This window comes from Octopus bimaculoides, chromosome 11, assembly GCF_046866305.1.
Source record: "Octopus bimaculoides isolate indiv1 chromosome 11, ASM4686630v1, whole genome shotgun sequence".
In the NCBI taxonomy this organism is placed as follows: Eukaryota; Metazoa; Mollusca; class Cephalopoda; order Octopoda; family Octopodidae; genus Octopus; species Octopus bimaculoides.
This window is the reverse complement of record NC_142938.1, coordinates 32275742-32294446: the sequence shown is the minus strand read 5'-3', so window position 1 is coordinate 32294446 and position 18705 is coordinate 32275742. Positions and strand designations below refer to the sequence as shown.

The 18705-nt window shown below is 37.7% G+C and overlaps 1 protein-coding gene across 6 annotated transcripts in view; it reads left to right on the top strand.

Annotated features, from left to right (window-relative positions):
* Positions 1 to 18705, top strand: part of LOC106868368 (uncharacterized) — a 234091-nt gene that overhangs the window by 169473 nt on the left and 45913 nt on the right. For 2 of the 6 annotated variants that reach the window (XM_089359770.1, XM_089359769.1), the window contains one exon: positions 1716 to 1871. The exons of the other annotated variants lie outside the window; for them this stretch is intronic. In XM_089359770.1, coding sequence (XP_089215896.1) covers positions 1716 to 1871 — 156 coding nt within the window. The remainder of the gene's footprint in view (positions 1 to 1715; positions 1872 to 18705) is intronic. 6 annotated transcript variants of the gene reach the window in all.

Sequence of the window (18705 nt, the reverse complement as noted above, 5' to 3'; positions counted from 1 at the left end):
TGGAAATATCATGAAAATTCATGAACTGATCTTGGATAATTGACAAACTTTTTGATATGACTAGTGTGTCCTGGAGCTCCTGCCAACGAATTTTGAGCAAGGAATTGCGAATGAAAAGAGTTGCAGGAAAATTTGTGCCTCGTTTGTTCACAGTAGGTCAAAAGTCATGACTGAATGTGTGTCGTGAACTGAAAGAACAGTTGGAAATTGATCTGGACCTTTTTCTGAAGGTCATCACTCGTGATGAAAGCTGGTGCTACAGAATTTGCAGATGTGGAAGAGATGAAGAAGAAACGACAGAGGCATTAAAAAGCATCACTTTGCAAGAATTCCAGCACAGCTTTGAACAATGGAAAATGTGTCTGGACCGATGCATTGCTTCAAATGGAGAATATTTTGAAGACGATAAAAGTGTAAACATGTAAAACTAAGTGGATAAAATAATATTGCAAAATTCTGGTTTCTTTTGGGTATCCCCTTGTATATAATATATATATATATATATATATATATATATATATATATATATATATATATATATAGTGAATGGAAGATGCATGAATTTTTATTCATCACTACAATTGTTTCAACTCATCTAGCATCGATCCCTCACAAGTGGGATACTTAATAACTGGTTCAGGAGCATCTGACAGTACAGATGTATCTCTTCGGGTGATAAATAGATATAACTCGTTAAAATAACAGTTCCACTATGTATCTTCTCATTTCATGTCAAGATAAGCAGCAAACTAAAGAATATGTCTTCATTTATATAAGAGACCAATAATAAAATAACAGATGCAAAGAAGAAACAAACACACAATACAGTGAGAAAAGTTTAGTGCTCCTTGTAGATTATCGTATTCCAGTCTGTTTTCAGTATAGTGGTTAAGTAACTCCTATACTGAATAGTATTACTAGTTATGAAATAGCAAATGTAGGAGAAATTAAGATAAACAATTTTGCCATTATTGTTGTTTAGAACCCTGCATTGGGTTACAGAGAAAACTTAATGCAATAAAGTATTCCCTGATGATCCATTCTGGTTAAGCACCCAAATTCTCTTGGAACACCCAATGAATGATTCCAAACAACCATAATGGTGAAACATATGTAGGAACTAATATTATAAACTTGTTGTTTATCTTAATTTCTTGTGTATGTGTGTTCTCTCTTAATCCTGTTTAGTATCTAATTAACTCTACCTCTTTATTATTCTTTTGTGACTCAAATCTTGAAGTGAGCCCTGAACCTGTTTCCTTAAAATCCAACCAAAAATGGTCAAGGAGGGTAAGGTATTGGATTACCTGTTCTAAGATTATCAGTTTGAAATTACTGCAGATATCTCAACACTTTATTCTTCAACAGTTGTGGCTGTTGAGAACAGACTGTAATTATGTTATCTATGCAATAGACTAGTGCCTTCTTCAGGAATAAGATTTTTTATCTATCAACTACTGAATACCTTTCAACTAGCACTGAGTAAGCATTGACTATTAAAAGTCACCCAGAATTTAGAAAGACTATTTATTACTCTACATATGATGCTTTTAAATACCACTTGCAAGGGGCAACTGCCATTAATATGACTTGAAAGGAATAAACTACTATTAACATCCTTTCATTTTATTTCCCATCCACCATCATTGTTCTGATTACATTCCACAACCTCATTGTTTCATCTTTCTCCCTCATTCTTCATTTTACCCCTTAAGTTCTGGAGGAGGAGGAGTTAGAAAAGTGTTTAAACGATGATTTACGCAGAGAATTGTACAGAGGTTTACGAGGGGAGTTAGAGCATTACTTAGAGGAGCAAATTGATGGCGAGGATTATGATGAGGATCTCTTTGAAGATGCTGTATATTATGACTGTAAGTGTCCATTACTCCTTACTTCCTAAACAATATTGTATGTATGTTGTGTGTGTATGTACATGCATGCATATATATCAAATTCCTGCGAGTGTTTATTACTCTTTACTCCTTAAACAATACTCTCTCTCTAAAAAACTCACTGATGTCATTGAAGATCAATTTAACAAACTAACCATGAGAAACATGTTAACAGTTAACGTTGAATTGGTAACATTTTTTTTTAAATGGCTGAACATGACTAATTTTATTTATCAACATGTGTGTGCATATAAATGTTTGTGTATTTATGTGCATATGTATATATGTGTATATACATGTTTGTGCGTGTTGTCTACCTACTTATTTTAAATACTCTAGAACTGTTCCAGTTATTATTTGGGGTTATTATTTGAGGATTGGAAAAGATTGGAAGTTGGGTAAAAAAGGGAACACAGGTCTTATATCAAGGTGAGAATTAGCAAATCCCTATCCTTTAGCAAACTCTTGCATATGGTCAATCAGTCCATCACTTTACAAAATCTACATCAATTTGTCTTTTTATATATTTACAATTGTATTGTCTAATGTTTCCTTCCTGCTGTAAGAGATAATTTGGTTGCTATTTCTAGCAGGTTTGCATGATCTGTTAGAGCCCCCATCATTAGATCCCATTTTAAGTAATTAATAAATGAAGGAAACTTGAAATGTTTTACATTTTCTGTTTGATTTTATTTACATTTATAGTGCAAGCACTCATAACTGAGTGGTTAAGAAGTTTATTTAACAACCAAAAGTCTCTGGGTGTAATTTTAGTGTATGGCACCTTGGGTAAATAGCTTGCAAAATAAGTCTGGGTCAATCCAAGCCTTGTGACTGGAATTCAGTAAAGAGAAACTGAGGAATCCCACCAGATGTATCATTGTCTTCAGGCCATTGGTTGTCTTTAATGAAGTCCACTTTGTGGAAGCCATTAAAACCAAGGGTTACATTTAAAGATGACCCATGTGGTATGGTGGTATTTCAATACATCTAACTCTTTTGCTAGTTTCAGCTCAAGAGCTGCAGCCATGCTGGGACACCACCATTGTAAACATCTGTTTACATTTTGAATTCAAATCCTACTGAGATCAACTTAGCCCTTCATCTTTCTCATCATCATCATCATTTTATGTTTGCCTTCCATGCTAGCATAACCATTAAATACTGAGGTTGATAAACTCTACCGCCCTCTACTTCCTGCTCTGAAATTTGTAGTTTTGTCAATGTTAGAATTTATCAACATCATCACCACCACCACCATCATGTTTTCAACAATTTTATATGAATTTATTCTGCACCACCACCACTACCAGGCACACGTCTGTATTCTTGGTGTGTGTAACATTATGTACATCTACTACATGTTGCTTTGTTATATTGTTAATATTCTATGTTACATCAATTTGTTGACTGCCTTTCTAATGATTTTGTATGACTTGCAGTCAGGCAAATGTGATGTCTGCTGACAGTCTTTCGGCTGTAGCTTCCAATGATTTCATTTGAGTATTCTTTAGTATGTTAATGGTATAATCAGAGATATTGTAGACATCTGTTGGAGTGACCTCTTCAAAAATACTTATGAAAGCAAAACAATCAAATGTGTGTACATAATCTCACTGCTTTGAGGTATGGCACACAGTCTATTTTATAAAGTAGTTGTGATAAATAATCTTTTCATATACAACACTTAGTCACTGATTTACTAATACTACTGCTGCTACCACTACTGCAATTACAAATGTTGTTGTGTCTGAGAACTTCTTTATGCAATGTAGTTAACAATATATCTACGCATTTCCTCAAATATTTGTGTGTGTTTGTGTGTGTGTTTGTGTGTGTGTGTGTGTGTGCATAAATTGTATAGATGATATGATTATCTTAATCTAAGAACAAAGGAAACCATTTACACACAAAAAAAAAAAAAACTGAATACATTGAAGACTGTGTGTGTGTCTGCAGAGAGACTTGTGTATTTGATTTCTGTATTATCTTAAGATAAGCCCTGGACACAGTCACCACATTGTTTCCCACTCATCCTTCACCTCCTTCTTCTTATCATCACCACTATTGTTGTTGTTGTTGTTGTTGTTGTTACATCTACTTCAATACAAGGAGCAAGAGAGCTGTGTTGAGGTTCCATTGCTATAATCAGTGAAGGACATACTACCAACAACACCAGTATTATTACCACTACCACCACTATGACAACGACCACCACTACTTCTACTACACTTGTTGCTTTAACTCCATTCACATCTGGCAGTTCTACATCTTCTCCACTCTTCATCTCTTAGCGTTGTGAGAGAAAGAGCCACAGCTACATAACACAAAACTGCTGCCTTTACATATAGGTGAGGCTGCCAACCAATAAATATGGTAGTGTTATCTGTCCGTTTTGTTTGCTAGTCACTGACTCATCTTTGGTTATTTCCAATAAATCACGTATTTATTTTTCTCTTGAGCTATTTATTCATTTTGCCTGTATATCAAGCCGTTCCATCTCCTTCAGAGATGACGACGACAATGATAATAATAATAGTTTCAAAGTTTGGCACAATGCCAACAAGTTTGGGAGGAGAGAGTAAGTTGTTTACATTGACCCCAGTACTCAACTGATACTTATTTTATTGACCCCAAAAGGATGAAAGGCAAAGTCAACCATAGTGGAATTTGAAGTCAGAATGTAAAGATGGACGAAATGCCTCAAAGCATTTTACCTGGCACCCTAATGATTCTGTTAGCTTGCCGCCTTAACAACAATAATAATAATAATAATCCTTTCTACTATAGGCACAAGGCCTGAAATTTGGGGAGAGGGGACAAGTCAATTACATCAACCCCAGTGCTCAACTGGTACTTAATTTATCGACCCCAAAAGGATGAAAGGCAAAGTTGACCTCAGCGGAATTTGAATTCAGATCGTAAGGGCAGATGAAAAGCTGCTAAGCATCTTGCCCAGTGTGCTAACAATTCTACCAGTTCACCGCCTTAATAATAATAATACAGTAATCCCTCAACTATCACAGGCATTACGTTCCAAAACCCCCCGCAATAGGTGAAAATCCACAAAGTAGAGACAGTACTGTACTGAATATATTTTTTTAATTTTTATATATTTATTTTATTATAAATGCAAAACAACACCACGGAGGAATCAATGTAAGCTTAAATAATAAACTGTGATAGGTGAACTGTGATACAACATTATAATATTAATAATAGTAATAATTCTTTCTACTATAAGATACATGGCCTGAAATTTTGGGGAGGAGGCTAGTCAATTACATCAACCCCTGTGATTAACTAATGCTTATTTTACTGACCTCGAAAGGATGAAATGTAAAGTTGACCCAAGTGGAATTTGAAATCAGAACATAAAGCTGAACAAAATGCCATTAAGCATTCTGCCAATTCACCACCTAAAAATGATTTCAAATTTTGATACAAGGCCAGCAGGTGGGTGGGGGATAGGTGCTAAGTAAATTCAGTTGACTCCAGTGTTCAACTGGTACTTATTTTATCAACGTCAAAAGGATGGAAGGCAAAGTCCATATAAGTTTTGTTAAAATTTATGTGCAATAAATTGCTTATACTTGTACAACACACAGTATTTAAAATTTTTTTAATACAGTTCTTAATAATATTTAATTATGAAAATATAATCGGATTTTTTTAAACATCGAATGGTTCTGAGGGTTCACCCAAGCAAAAGAGGAATCAAAGGGATCGATAGGCGAAAAAAAAAGAAAAATGGTTGAGAGCCACTGGTTTAGTTTAATAGAATTCATCTGAAGTTGCCTCCCTTTAATCTGTTAACACATCTTTACAATTCGCTACAGGCAATTTCCAGCACCACCTCAGTGATTCTCAACCATATGAAGGTCCGTATAAAATTTTTGGGAGTCCAGATAAGAAAATAATAAATTGGGGATCCACAATAGTATTTTGAGTGCTCCTGAAAAAGTTCTGCTTTAGATGTATGTATTCGAAACAGCTAGATGTATTGCAAATAGTAATATAGGTGCAGATGTGACTAAGAAGCTTGCTTCATGCACAGATAGTTTAGGGTTCACTCTTGGGCAAGTGTCTTCTACTATAACCCCAGGCTGACCAAAACCTTGTAAATAAATTTGGAAGGAAACCAAAAGACGCTTAGTGTGCATGTGGGTGTGTATGAGTGTTAGTATCTCCTTGTGTTGACATCTCATAATGGTTGTAAATAAGCATCGATATCATACGAGCCTGGTTATTTTGTTTTTAGACTTCTATGAAAACATGTCTGGCAAAAGGGAAATATTATTGTGTTTGGAAACAGGGAAGGCATCTAACCATAGAAAATTTGCCTCAGTGAATTCCATCTGACCAATGCAAGCATGGGAAAGTGAACATTAAAATGATGATAGTAGTAATATATTAAGTTCGATATAATTTTAACACTTCCATTTATAGGCCTCTGTTTCTCTCTCTTTTATGTCTCCTTCAAAACACACACATGAGTTCTGATATATACATGTTCATCATCATCATCATCATCGTTTAACGTCCGCTTTCCATGCTAGCATGGGTTGGATGATTTGACTGAGGACTGGTGAAACCGGATGGCAACACCAGGCTCCAGTCTGATTTGGCAGAGTTTCTACAGCTGGATGCCCTTCCTAACGCCAACCACTCAGAGAGTGTAGTGGGTGCTTTTACGTGTCACCCGCACGAAAACGGCCACGCTCGAAATGGTGTCTTTTATGTGCCACCCGCACAAGCCAGTCCAGGGGCACTGGCAACGATCTCGCTCGAAAATCCTACAGGAGCCAGTCAGGCGGTACTGGCAACGGCCACGCTCAAAATGGTGCATCTCATGTGCCACCCGCACAAGAACCAGTCCAGGGGCACTGGCAACGATCTTACTTGGCTTGCCGGGTCTTCTCACGCACAGCCCATTTCCAAAGGTCTCAGTCCGTAGTCATCGCCTCGGTGAGGCCCAATGTACGAAGGTCTTGCCTCACCACCTCAGCCCAGGTCTTCCTGGGCCTACCTCTTCCACGGGTTCCCTCAACTGTTAGGGTGTGGCACTTTTTCACGCAGCTATCCTCCTCCATTCTCACCACATGTCCATACCAGCGCAATCGTCTCTCTTGCACGCCACAACTGATGCTTCTAATGTTCAGCTTTTCTCTCAAGATACTTACACTCTGACGGGTATTCACATTGACATTACACATCCAACGGAGCATACTGGCTTCATTCATTGCGAGCTTACGTATGTCCTCAGCAGTTACAGCCCATGTTTCACTGCCATGTAGCATGGTTGTTCGTACGCATGCGTCATACAGTCTGCCTTTTACTCTGAGTGAGAGTCCCTTTGTCGCCAGCAGGGGTAAGAGCTCTCTAAACTTTGCCCAGGCTATTCTTATTCTAGCAGCTACACTTTCAGCGCACCCACCAACTTGGTCGCCCAGATAGCGGAAGCTATCGACTACCTCTAGTTTTTCACCCTGGAATGAGATAGAAGTTGTTTCCTGTTTGTTTGCAGTCTTTATTGCACCTGAACATCTGCCACAAACAAAAACTAACTTGCTAGTTAACCTGCCTTTGATGTTGCTGCACCTCTTATGTGTCCATAGCTTGCACCGGGTACATCTTATAGAGTTACTACCTACTCCTTTTCTACATACTGAGCAGGGCCATCTACCTGAAGGGGTTTGTGTTTTATCTACCTTCCTACTTATTAGGATTTTGGTTTTAGCTAGGTTGACTCTAAGGCCCTTCAATTCTAGACCTTGCTTCCACACCTGAAACTTCTCCTCTAGTTCTGATAGTGACTCCGCAATTAGGGCAAGGTCATCAGCATAGAGGAGCTCCCAGGGGCAACCTGTCTTGAACTCCTCTGTGATTGCCTGGAGGACTATGGTAAATAATAGGGGGCTGAGGACGGAACCTTGGTGGACCCCTACCTCTACCCGGAATTCATTGCTGTACTCATTTCCAACCCTCACCTTACTGGCAGCATCTCTGTACATGGCTCGCACAGCTCTCACTAGCCATTCTTCTATCCCAAGTTTCCTCATTGACCACCAGATAAGGGATCGGGGGACCCTGTCAAAGGCTTTCTCCATGTCAACGAAAGCCAGGTACAGAGGTTTATCCTTAGCTAGGTATTTCTCTTGCAACTGTCTCACTAGAAATAAGGCATCAGTAGTGCTTTTACCTGGCACGAACCCAAACTGCATCTCATCTAAATTGATTCGCTCCCTAATTAGTTGGGCTATGACCCTCTCTGTAACTTTCATAACCTGATCTAACAGCTTGATGCCTCTGTAATTATTTGTATCTAAAGCGTCCCCTTTACCTTTGTAGCAGTTGACTATGATGCTGCTACACCAGTCATAGGGTATGACTCCTTCGTGTATCACCTGGTTCGTAATACGGGTGACTAGGCTATAGCCAACACTGCCAGATATTTTGAGCATCTCTGCAGTGATTCCTGATGGGCCGGGGGCTTTCCCGGTCTTCATACTCTTAATTGCTTTATCTACCCTGGTACTATCAACTCGGATAGCTGGTCCCTCTATTGGGTCGACATAAGGCAGGCTCTCTTTCTCCCATTCATTCTCTTTATTAAGCAATCTATCGTAGTGGCATCTCCAGACCTCTTTCTTTGCATCCTCATTTAATGCAAGCGTACCATCATCCATGCGAACACATTTCTCTCCTACAACATCACTATTCTCTCTCCTACACTGTCTTGCAACACGAAATACCTCGAGTCTTTGGTCCTCACGGCGCAGAACATTGGCAAATCTTTCCTTATCTGCTTCCCCTCTGGCTAAATAAACCTGTCGCCTAGCCTCCCTTCTGGCACATTGGTACAATTCCCTGCTACCACCGTTCTTCCAGTCCTTCCAAGCTTGTTTCTTTTGTCTAATAGCCCTGTCTACCTCCTTGTTCCACCACCACGTTACTCTGGGTTGAGAGGGGACCTTACACCACCCACAAATCTGGTCGGTGGCTTTCAACAGGTTGTCCCGCAGAAATCTCCAATTGTCTTCCACGTTGTATGATGCTATATCCCCTTCTATTTCGTTAAATGCTTCAAGTAACTTGTCTCTAAGTCTCTGTCCGTTTGCAGGGTCTTTAAGCTTCCACACCCTTCTTCTCCAAGCCTGTCTAATTCTGTTCACATTGTATCAATTGAATGTTGCTATATCAATTTGGGTAAATATCTGCACAAGAGACTGGAGTGACTCCACAATGGAAATGAAAGTGTGTGTGTACATGTCTATTTATACAATCTATGGTATCCCTCTCACTCTTACTCCTGTTTATCCATGTACCTCAACAAAGTGAGATTGTTTGTTCAATGTCAAGCAGACCTATGAGCAAAGTTATTCCAACCCTAGACCACATCTTTTGTGCTGGGAATCCAGGACCACATTTGCTAATGTGTCCTTTTCTAAGATGGCAGACTGTGATTTAGTGGTGGGGGAGCATAAAGATTTTCTATTATTTCTAGCAAACTAAACGGCCACATAGAGGAGTTCTCAACCATTTTTTATGTATGGACCCTTTCATTACTATTTTATTCTGGTGGACTCCCATAGCCTTAATAATCTAGAATACCAATGAAATGACTTGTGTAACATGACCTACTACTACCACCTATTCCACATCACATGGGCAAAGATATGCAGAATCACTACAGATATTTTAACATTGGCATCACTGTGTTCTGCTTAGCTTAATAAACCTCAACTATGAAAGAGCTTCAGTTATTCATATTTACTTCTTTACTTCATATATTGCTTCTTTAGCAGAATCAGTAGAGCATCAGATAATACAGTTTGCACTATTCAACTACGTTCTTTCATTTTTTTTTAGTTAAAACCTCATCAAGATCCAATTTAACTTTCATCCTTCTGTAGTCAGTAAGTGTAGATCATATTATCAATTATCAAAAGTGCTACCTCAAATACAATAAGGATGAAATCCACTAAAAAAAGAAAAAAATAACGTCTGTATTGTTGGGTTAGAGTTAGTTCTAACTTTGTGGTATCCTTCCTTCAGTTCTCAACTCCTGATGGAGTTATAGTCATTGTCACATACAGTTTACCCTTACTCTTTTAAAACCTGGCACTGGCAATCCAGGTCTGGACACAGCTGATTCCTGGAGAGAGGGAGAGAACTGCCCCTCCCCCCACTCCAATACTGGACTGTATTTATTTATCAACCCTGAAAGGATGAAAAGTAAAGTTGGCTTCTATAGCATTTGGACTCAGAGCACAGAGTAGAATATACATCACAAGACACACACACACACTCTACCATTTTATTGCCTTGTCATGTATTGTGCATGTGTAAGTGTGTACACATGCATACATAAACTCTACAGGTGTATTGCATTTGGATGTATTGTTGTTCTATGGACTGGTAGATGATTCTAGATATAAATATCTTAACATCATCGTCTTCCAGGCAACAAGAAGCTTGTGTAATAGTTTTAACTCCTTTCCTTTTTTAATATTTAGTGACTCAGCATTTACCCCCTTCTCTCCATCTTCCTCTTTCTCATATCTTTAACTATCCATTCATCCATCCATCCACCAGGATATTATTCCAGATCCATTCACTAATAAATCCATCTAGTTGTGGTTTCTATGTGTTGAATCTCCCATCTCTCTAGCAACCATACATTGACTCATTCCTCCAACACCATCCTCATAATATATATATATAATCTAGCTGACTCATCTTGGAAATGTAAATTCCCTTTTCTGTTCATTCATTGATCATTGATCTAGTTGATCTCTCTTCCTCTTCAATTCATTGATCAATTAAATTTATCAATCATACAATAGTTTTATAAAATTAAGTCAGTTACTCTGTCCATTTTTCTCAGTTTTTGTATTTTGCTATATCTACCCATCAGTTAGTTGACTCATACTCTCTGCATCCATTGAAATTCTTTTCCAGTATACCCTTGAATATATTGAATCTACTCTATTCTCCTTTGCTCTATATTCTTCTCTCTCTCTCTCTCTCTCTCTCTCTCTCTCTCTCTCTCTCTCTCTCTCTCTCTCTCTCTCTCCCTCCCTCCCTCCCTCCCTCCCCCCTCTCTCTACTTTCCTTCCTTCTTGTGTTACAGGCCCATTCACTGTGTTGTTGTTGAGTCTTTGACAGACCAGAGTTATAATCAAAAGCTTTCCAGTTATGATCATCACATCTTTTTTACACATTAGTGATCACATTGTCCAATATATCTTCCTTAATCTAGGACAGTAGGTAAAGTGTGATTTGAGAAAGATTTAACTGCTATGGTTGATTGACCACAGAAAGGCTCACTCAGTGAGTTTCCTGAAACATAGCACAGGTTTCCTCAATCCTGTATTGTCAAAACACACAGAAATGGATCTCCTAGTTTAAGAGAGAGAGGGGGGTGGGATGCAACTTTATAGCTCTTGCAGAAGGATCTCCCGTTTTACAGAAAGAGGATGGGAAGGAACCTTATTGTTCTTACAGCAGGATCTCCTAGTCTACAGAGAGAGAGAGAAGGAGACAGCTTTATATAGTTCTTATTTGTTTTTTCACTATGACTAAATATGAAACCATTCATTATTTACAGTCATGTGATTTTTTTTCCTTAATGCCACTACGTCATTTCCCCTATCTAAATATCTTTCCTTTATCAACTCTGTTTTTCAGTCTCCTTTGATTATTTTCATTTTTATCTTATTCTCTGTCCTTGATGTTATGAAGGCATGGGCATCACAACAGAGGTCACAATTTCAAACAGTCAACCTCTGTTTGTTGGGCTGCAACAGTTTAGAATGATGAACTAGCTCACATCCCTTGTGTGTGTGTGTGCGTGCGCGTGCTCGCACGTACACAGCTTTGGATGCATTTTCATAGAAATGACTTTTGTATTTCTCATTTTAACCCTGGCAGACATACTGTTGCTCACTCTTTCAAATATACTTGTTATGTACCTTCCTGTACACACACAAACACACACACACACTCTTTCTCTCTGTACACTGTACAACCCCACCCCACCCCAACTATCCATACTCATACACTTTCTGTCTGGTCATATTTTTCTTCTCAGGAGTCTGGGTGGAGGATGAATAATGAAGAAATAAAACAAAAAATATCACTGTGGTTTCCATAGCAGCTACTGTTGTGTATCAAGATGTGACTCTACTGTCCCTAGGTTTATATAAAAAAATAAAGTCAAAGAAATAAAGCTTCACCCTAACTCTCTGTCTCCCTGCCCCCCTCTCTCTCTCTGCTTATCCCATCTTCTGTAGTTGTGGATCTCTATCCTTTGATGATAATAATTCAATTATTTAATCAGCTGAATTTTCTGCTCCTGAATTAACATGTCAATAGCTGAATATTCCACAGATGTTTGAATCTATAACATAATTCTCAGGCAGAATCAGCATGAGAGTGTGTGTGACAAGGCCAAACCTCTTCAGTTACAAGCAAAATTCACCCAACAGGATTCTAAGCAGTTTCATTCAGAAGGTATAGGTTGATCCAAGGCTATAGAAAATGACATGTTCCCAAATACTGTACCCAGGATCACATAGTTGCCAAGTGAATTTTTTTAACCATTTAGTTATTCTGAACCGACCTATAAATACAAACACATATATGCACACATACACCTACAGAAACATATAGATAATTATGCACACACACACTTGTCATATTGTCCTACCTATGTCAGCATGGAAAATGAATGCAAATTCTTTGCACACTTCAAAGTCCTTTTGAATAAGTGATCTCTTTAAGAGATCACTTATTAGAGTCAGGAAACTGCAAACACAGAAAGACTGACATAAAACCATGACCAAATAATTGAACTAACTCTCATACTGTACTGTCAGTATAACTGCGGATGGTAGTGGTTTTCTCCTCCCTACTAGATCACACTTCCAGTTTAACTAGAGATATCACCAGACTTATCTGACTTCCTCACCTTTTCAACCCTCAACACCTCCCTCTCCACTCTTTCTTCCTTTAGCTTTCTTGCCCATCTTGAAGAATCAGATCAGATCTGCATGTTCGCCATACCCTCCAGTTTTATTCGCACATGGTATTGACATTCATCATCTATTCTAACCATTACCCATCATTCTGATTCTTCTCATCACCATCATATCCCAACCACTCTGCTGCTCCCATCAGTCTCCCACTTGCTTTCATTTTTGGTTCTTCTGTTCACATCATGTGCAAACATGGCCCATCAGGGAGAGTAGTAACTCTAGATAAGAACTGACTTGGACTGTGATGACTTGTCCAATCTATGCCAGCATAGTCTGTTGATGAGAGTATATAGGATGATTATATATATATATATATACAAACATGCATGATATATATATATGTATGCATATTCACACTCACAGAAAGATAGATGCTCACGCATACTTGTGTGTATATATAAATATCTGACAGATACATACACATACTGTATATATCTATGTATACATTTTTTATTATATTATTCTTTCTCTCTCTTTCTCCTTCCTTGTACTTCTGTCAATAGAATTAATTGTGAAATTAATGAATTTATTGAAGTTATGGTATAGAGCTCTGTTCAACCTCTTACCATAATCATCATTACTTTCATCATCCACAACATAATCATTGTATTTTAATCTTCTTATCTGGCAAAGAAGAAAGGAGCCATGGCAGCAGGCTGTCATCTCATTCAAGTTGCCAGCCACTTGTTGCTTCTTTCGTTTCTTCATTGAAGCAGAAACTCAACAGCTTTTACCATCAACTTGTTGAATCAAATGTTCTCACTATTAATTCCTCATTATATATATGTGTGTGAGTCTGTGTGTGTATATACATGCACACGTGTGTGTGTGTGTATACAGTAATCCTTCACCATATCGTGGTTCACCTGTCGCGGGGAGGGGGGAGTGTAACACCCACAACAGTCCAGGGATTACTGTGGCTGTGTGGTAAGAAGCTTGCTTCCAAACCATATGATTCCAGGTTCAGTTCCACTGCGTGGCACCTTGGACAAGTAAGTGTCTTCTACTGTAGCTGCAGGCCAACCAAAGCCTTGTGAATGCATTTGGTAGACGGAAACTAAAAGAAGCCCATCGTATATATGTTTGTATTTGTGTATCTGAGTTTGTCCCTCCACCATCGCTTGACAACCAATGTTGGTAAGTTGACTTCCTCGTAACTTAGCGGTTTGGCAAAAGAGACCAATAGAATAAGTACTAGGCTTACAAAGAATAAGTCCAGGAGTCGATTTGTTCGACTAAAGGTGGCGCTCCAGCATGGCCGCAGTCAAAATGACTGAAACAAGTAAAAGAGTATGTGTGTATATATATATATATATATATATATATATATATATATGAGTGGACAAACAAAAGAAGAGCACTCAACACATTTATTGGGAGTTACATGTATAGATCAAACGGTTTCCAGCATGTGGCTAATCTTCGGCCATTGGGGTCTGAATGAGAGTTCAATTGAAGAGAGTCAATGTTTACTACTGGTCGAGAAAGGTCACGCGGTATAGGATGTTGGTATTTTATATACATATCTAAATGATAATAATAATATTTTATAAGTTTAAAGCTTATAAACAAGCTAGGTGAATATTCTATTCAGCTTGGAATCTGCACTTCAGAAATACTATAGAAAGTACCTTTATAAAAAGTACATGTCTGAATTACTAAGACCAAGATATCTTCACTTAGCTGGGTTGCATTGCCTGCACATGGCAGGAATATCAGGTACAAACACCCCTGCATGGAGTCTTGATATTCAATATTCAATTAATATTGTTTGAGTATGTGGATTATACCGACCTAACAAGGTGTCTCAATTTAAGTATTTAAGAATCTTATGTGTGTGTGTGTATATGCATACGCATACTCTTTTACTTGTTTCAGTCATTTGACTGCGGCCATGCTGGAGCACCGCCTTTATTCGAGCAAATCGAGCCCGGGACTTATTCTTTGTAAGCCTAGTACTTATTCTATCGGTCTCTTTTGCCAAACCGCTAAGTGACGGGGACGTAAACACACCAGCATCAGTTGTCAAGCAATGCTAGGGGGACAAACATACACGCACACACATATATATATACATATATACAACAGGCTTCTTTCAGTTTCTGTCTACCAAATCCACTCACAAGGTTTTGGTCGGCCCGACGCTATAGTAGAAGACACTTGCCCAAGGTGCCACACAGTGGGACTGAACCTGGAACCATGTGGTTGGTAGCCACTCCTGTGCCTATACATACATACATACATAGGTGCAGACATTGCTGTGTTTAAGAAGCTTGCTTCCTAACCATGTGATTTTGATTTCAGTGCTAGCACACATTACCTTAGGCAAGTGTCTTGTACTATAAGCTGTAGGTCAATCAAAGCCTTGTGAGTGGATATGGTAAACAGAAACTGAAAGAAATCCATTATGTATATGTATGTATGTACATGTGTGTTGTGATTGTCTCCAACACTACTTGACTACCAGTATTGATTTGTTTATATCCCCGTAGCTTGACAGTTCAGTAAAAGAGGCCCTTACAATAAGTATTAGGCTTATAAAGTACTGGATTCCATTTGTTTCAACAGTCCCTTGAAAGGAGTGCTCCAGCATGGCCACAGTTTAATGACTGAAACAAGTAAAATATTAAAGATAAGATGTACTTAGATAACATGTGCATAATCATCAGTGTTATCAACATCATTTTCCATGCAGGCATGGGATATATATAATAGAAGAGACAAACATAGAAAAGATATATGGCTTCACATTACATAAAATTTGGGTGGGAGTTGTTAGGAAGGAGATAAAGATTGTAGTGATGGAGTTAAGCAAATTCACAAGGTGAGCATAGGAGAGGATATGGACTGTGGATGGGTGAGTGAGCGGGTTGGGTGTAGTTTTATAAGAATACAAGAAGAGTGTAACAGATGGTTAGAAATGGGAGTGAAGGTGAATGTAGAGAGTGATGAACAAGAGTGGAGGAGCAGTTGATGTGAAATACCAGTATAGAGAGTGGGTTAAGTGAGAGAGAGAGAGAGAAAGAGGGTGAGAGAAGTAGCTCAGGAAGGAGGATAGACCAGAAGGAAGAGGGGTGATGTGCAAGAGTAAGTGAGGAAGGAGTTGTTGTACATAAATGTGGTTTTAGTGGAATGTGACGCCAGATACGAGAGGGTGTTGAGAATGACAGCAGATATGTGAGGTGTTAAAATGGAGTATGGTAGAGGAAAGAGATAACTGAAGGCACCGGAAAGAGGTGATCTGGCAAAAATAGTATGAGACAAGGAGGATAAGGGATAGAAGTGGATCCAAGAGAAGGAGGTACCTGGTATTGCAAAGAAAGTGGAGAAGGGAAATGATATGTGATATGTGGGGCAGAGTGGATTACAAGCATTAAACAATGCTTTTAGGACATCCTATATACATGTATGTGTGTATAAAATGTGTATCTCTCTCTCTCTCTCTCTATGTATGTGTGTGTATATATCTATCTATCTATATATTATTATCATTATTATTATTATTATTATTTTATGATTTTTACTTTGTATTTTATTATACTTATTTATCGTGTATTTTTTCTATATGTGACTGCGGATTTTCATGGATAAGTTCATGAACTTTGGTTCTTTTCTCTAAATTATATATTTATATATCTTATACTGTGTAACTTAATTTAATTTTAATTTTTGATAAATTGAATTTAATTGAGTTTTTACCTGTAAATTTGGATTTTTATCCCTAATATTATTATCATTATATATATATATATATATATATATATATATATATATATATATATACACACACAAACACGTAAACACGCATACAAATAAATATATACGCATGTGTGTGTGTGTACACATACAGTGTTTGCAGGTTCAAATGTCTCAAACGTATTTCGGACATATTTGAATGATCTAAAGTTTGTTTATTTCTGTATATGAAACGCTTTGCCCAAAACATTTCCCCATTGCTTCTCATGACATCAACCTGTAAATTTGTTTTATAAAGGCGATGTTGGAGTGTAACGTTCTGTTTTCTCTTTCAATCGCTAATATTAGCAAAACTAAATAAAAGATTATGTCTATTCCTAGATAGCCAGAATCTAACCTTTAATTGTCACTAATAAATAAACTGAACTATTATACAAACAATGACAAAGTCTAAAAGAGGAAAGTGTCTCTCTGTTTTCGATGAGCACATTATTATTTGTCCATTATTATATTTAATTATAATTGTTTTGACAGACAAGGCATAGAGAGAAAGGACATGCCAGGCAGAGTTGCATGAGAGAGTTTGTGACAAATCAGGATTTGAATGAAAAGAATGAATGGAGAGACAAAAGGTATATTTATTGAAGAAAGGGGGCGGTTCATAAGAGAGAGGGGTACAGAGCAGCGGTAGATGTAGACATTAATGTAATAGTAGTTGTAGTACTGAAACTACAGGAGAAGGACTGAATCTGAACCCTGTTCAGACATTCAACTCCAAACAGGATTTATTTCATTCCAGTTAAACCTTTTGTTTATTTTTTTATTTATTTAGAAACATGTCCACAGGTAAAAATCCATTTCTTTCTGCATTTAATCATACTTTAAAGACGTTGAAAGGATACTACAATGTTGACTTGTTGCTTCTGTTTTTTAACTCTACAACATTGTCTTTTTTACTCCTGTTTCTTCACCATTCCGGCGGATTGTGGCAGCAACTGCTGGCTTCCGTCTTTTGTCGCTTCATTGAAATATTGTTCTCCCTTCTCACAACCTCGCTGGCCATTCTTTCTTTTTTTCGTCGGATTTCATTAATGTGCGATCACAGCGCGCACACACGTATAATACAGACATATGATATAATGTACTCACAAATGTATGTGTGTATATATCTAAATATCTGTATCGCTCTTTCTCTACACAAACATATAATATACTGATATACCGTATGCAAGTATGTTGAAATATACACTTGCCGTTTTACTTGGTTCTGAAGCTATTTATGTACTGTCTCTCTGGGAACTGTAATGGCTCACTTTAAATAATAATATAATTTATATTTTGGGAGCAAATTGTTCGATTATTTTATGTAACTTAAGTCGTAGTTGTAATTCTCACAAATCTTAGGTCTTCTATAAAAAAAATACACACATCAATACACAAGCACATACGTACGCGCGCGTATGTGTGTTGCGGGTGGGGGTGGAATTTATAAATATAATTTACGAATTTTACCGGACCGCTTGAAATATCCCCTCACCATTCAACAAGGTGCTTCACTAAACAAGAAAATAAAATATCTTTTATTTCACTGAAACACCCACCCCGCTTCAGCTCTGCAACAATTTCTCGTTTATTTCCTGCATCAACAACAAACTAATCTCTATGTGATTACAGGATCTGCTAGAAATAGCAGGTAAATCTCCCACAAATCACTGTCTACGAGAAAACAAAAGACTTGGACGAGATTGTCGTAGCTGGAATGTCATTGATTATGGGTCTTCTTAATCAGGATTGAGCTGAGACCAAACAACCAATACCCTTACACCTATTTTAAAAGTGTTTCACAATTATACCGTAATCTAAATCTTCTCAGACTCAGTAATAACCAGATTTTATAAATCTCACAATCTTGCATTTTTCTTTCTCTAGTCCCCCCTTCATAAGCTTATATAATTATTGGAGTGAGTGTATATGTTAGATTGAAGGGTGTGTACTGAAGAGAACTCTGTATGTTCCACAGTCGCCATCCATTTAGCATTCCTTTAGTGTTTGGGAAGAGTCATAAAGAATCTTGC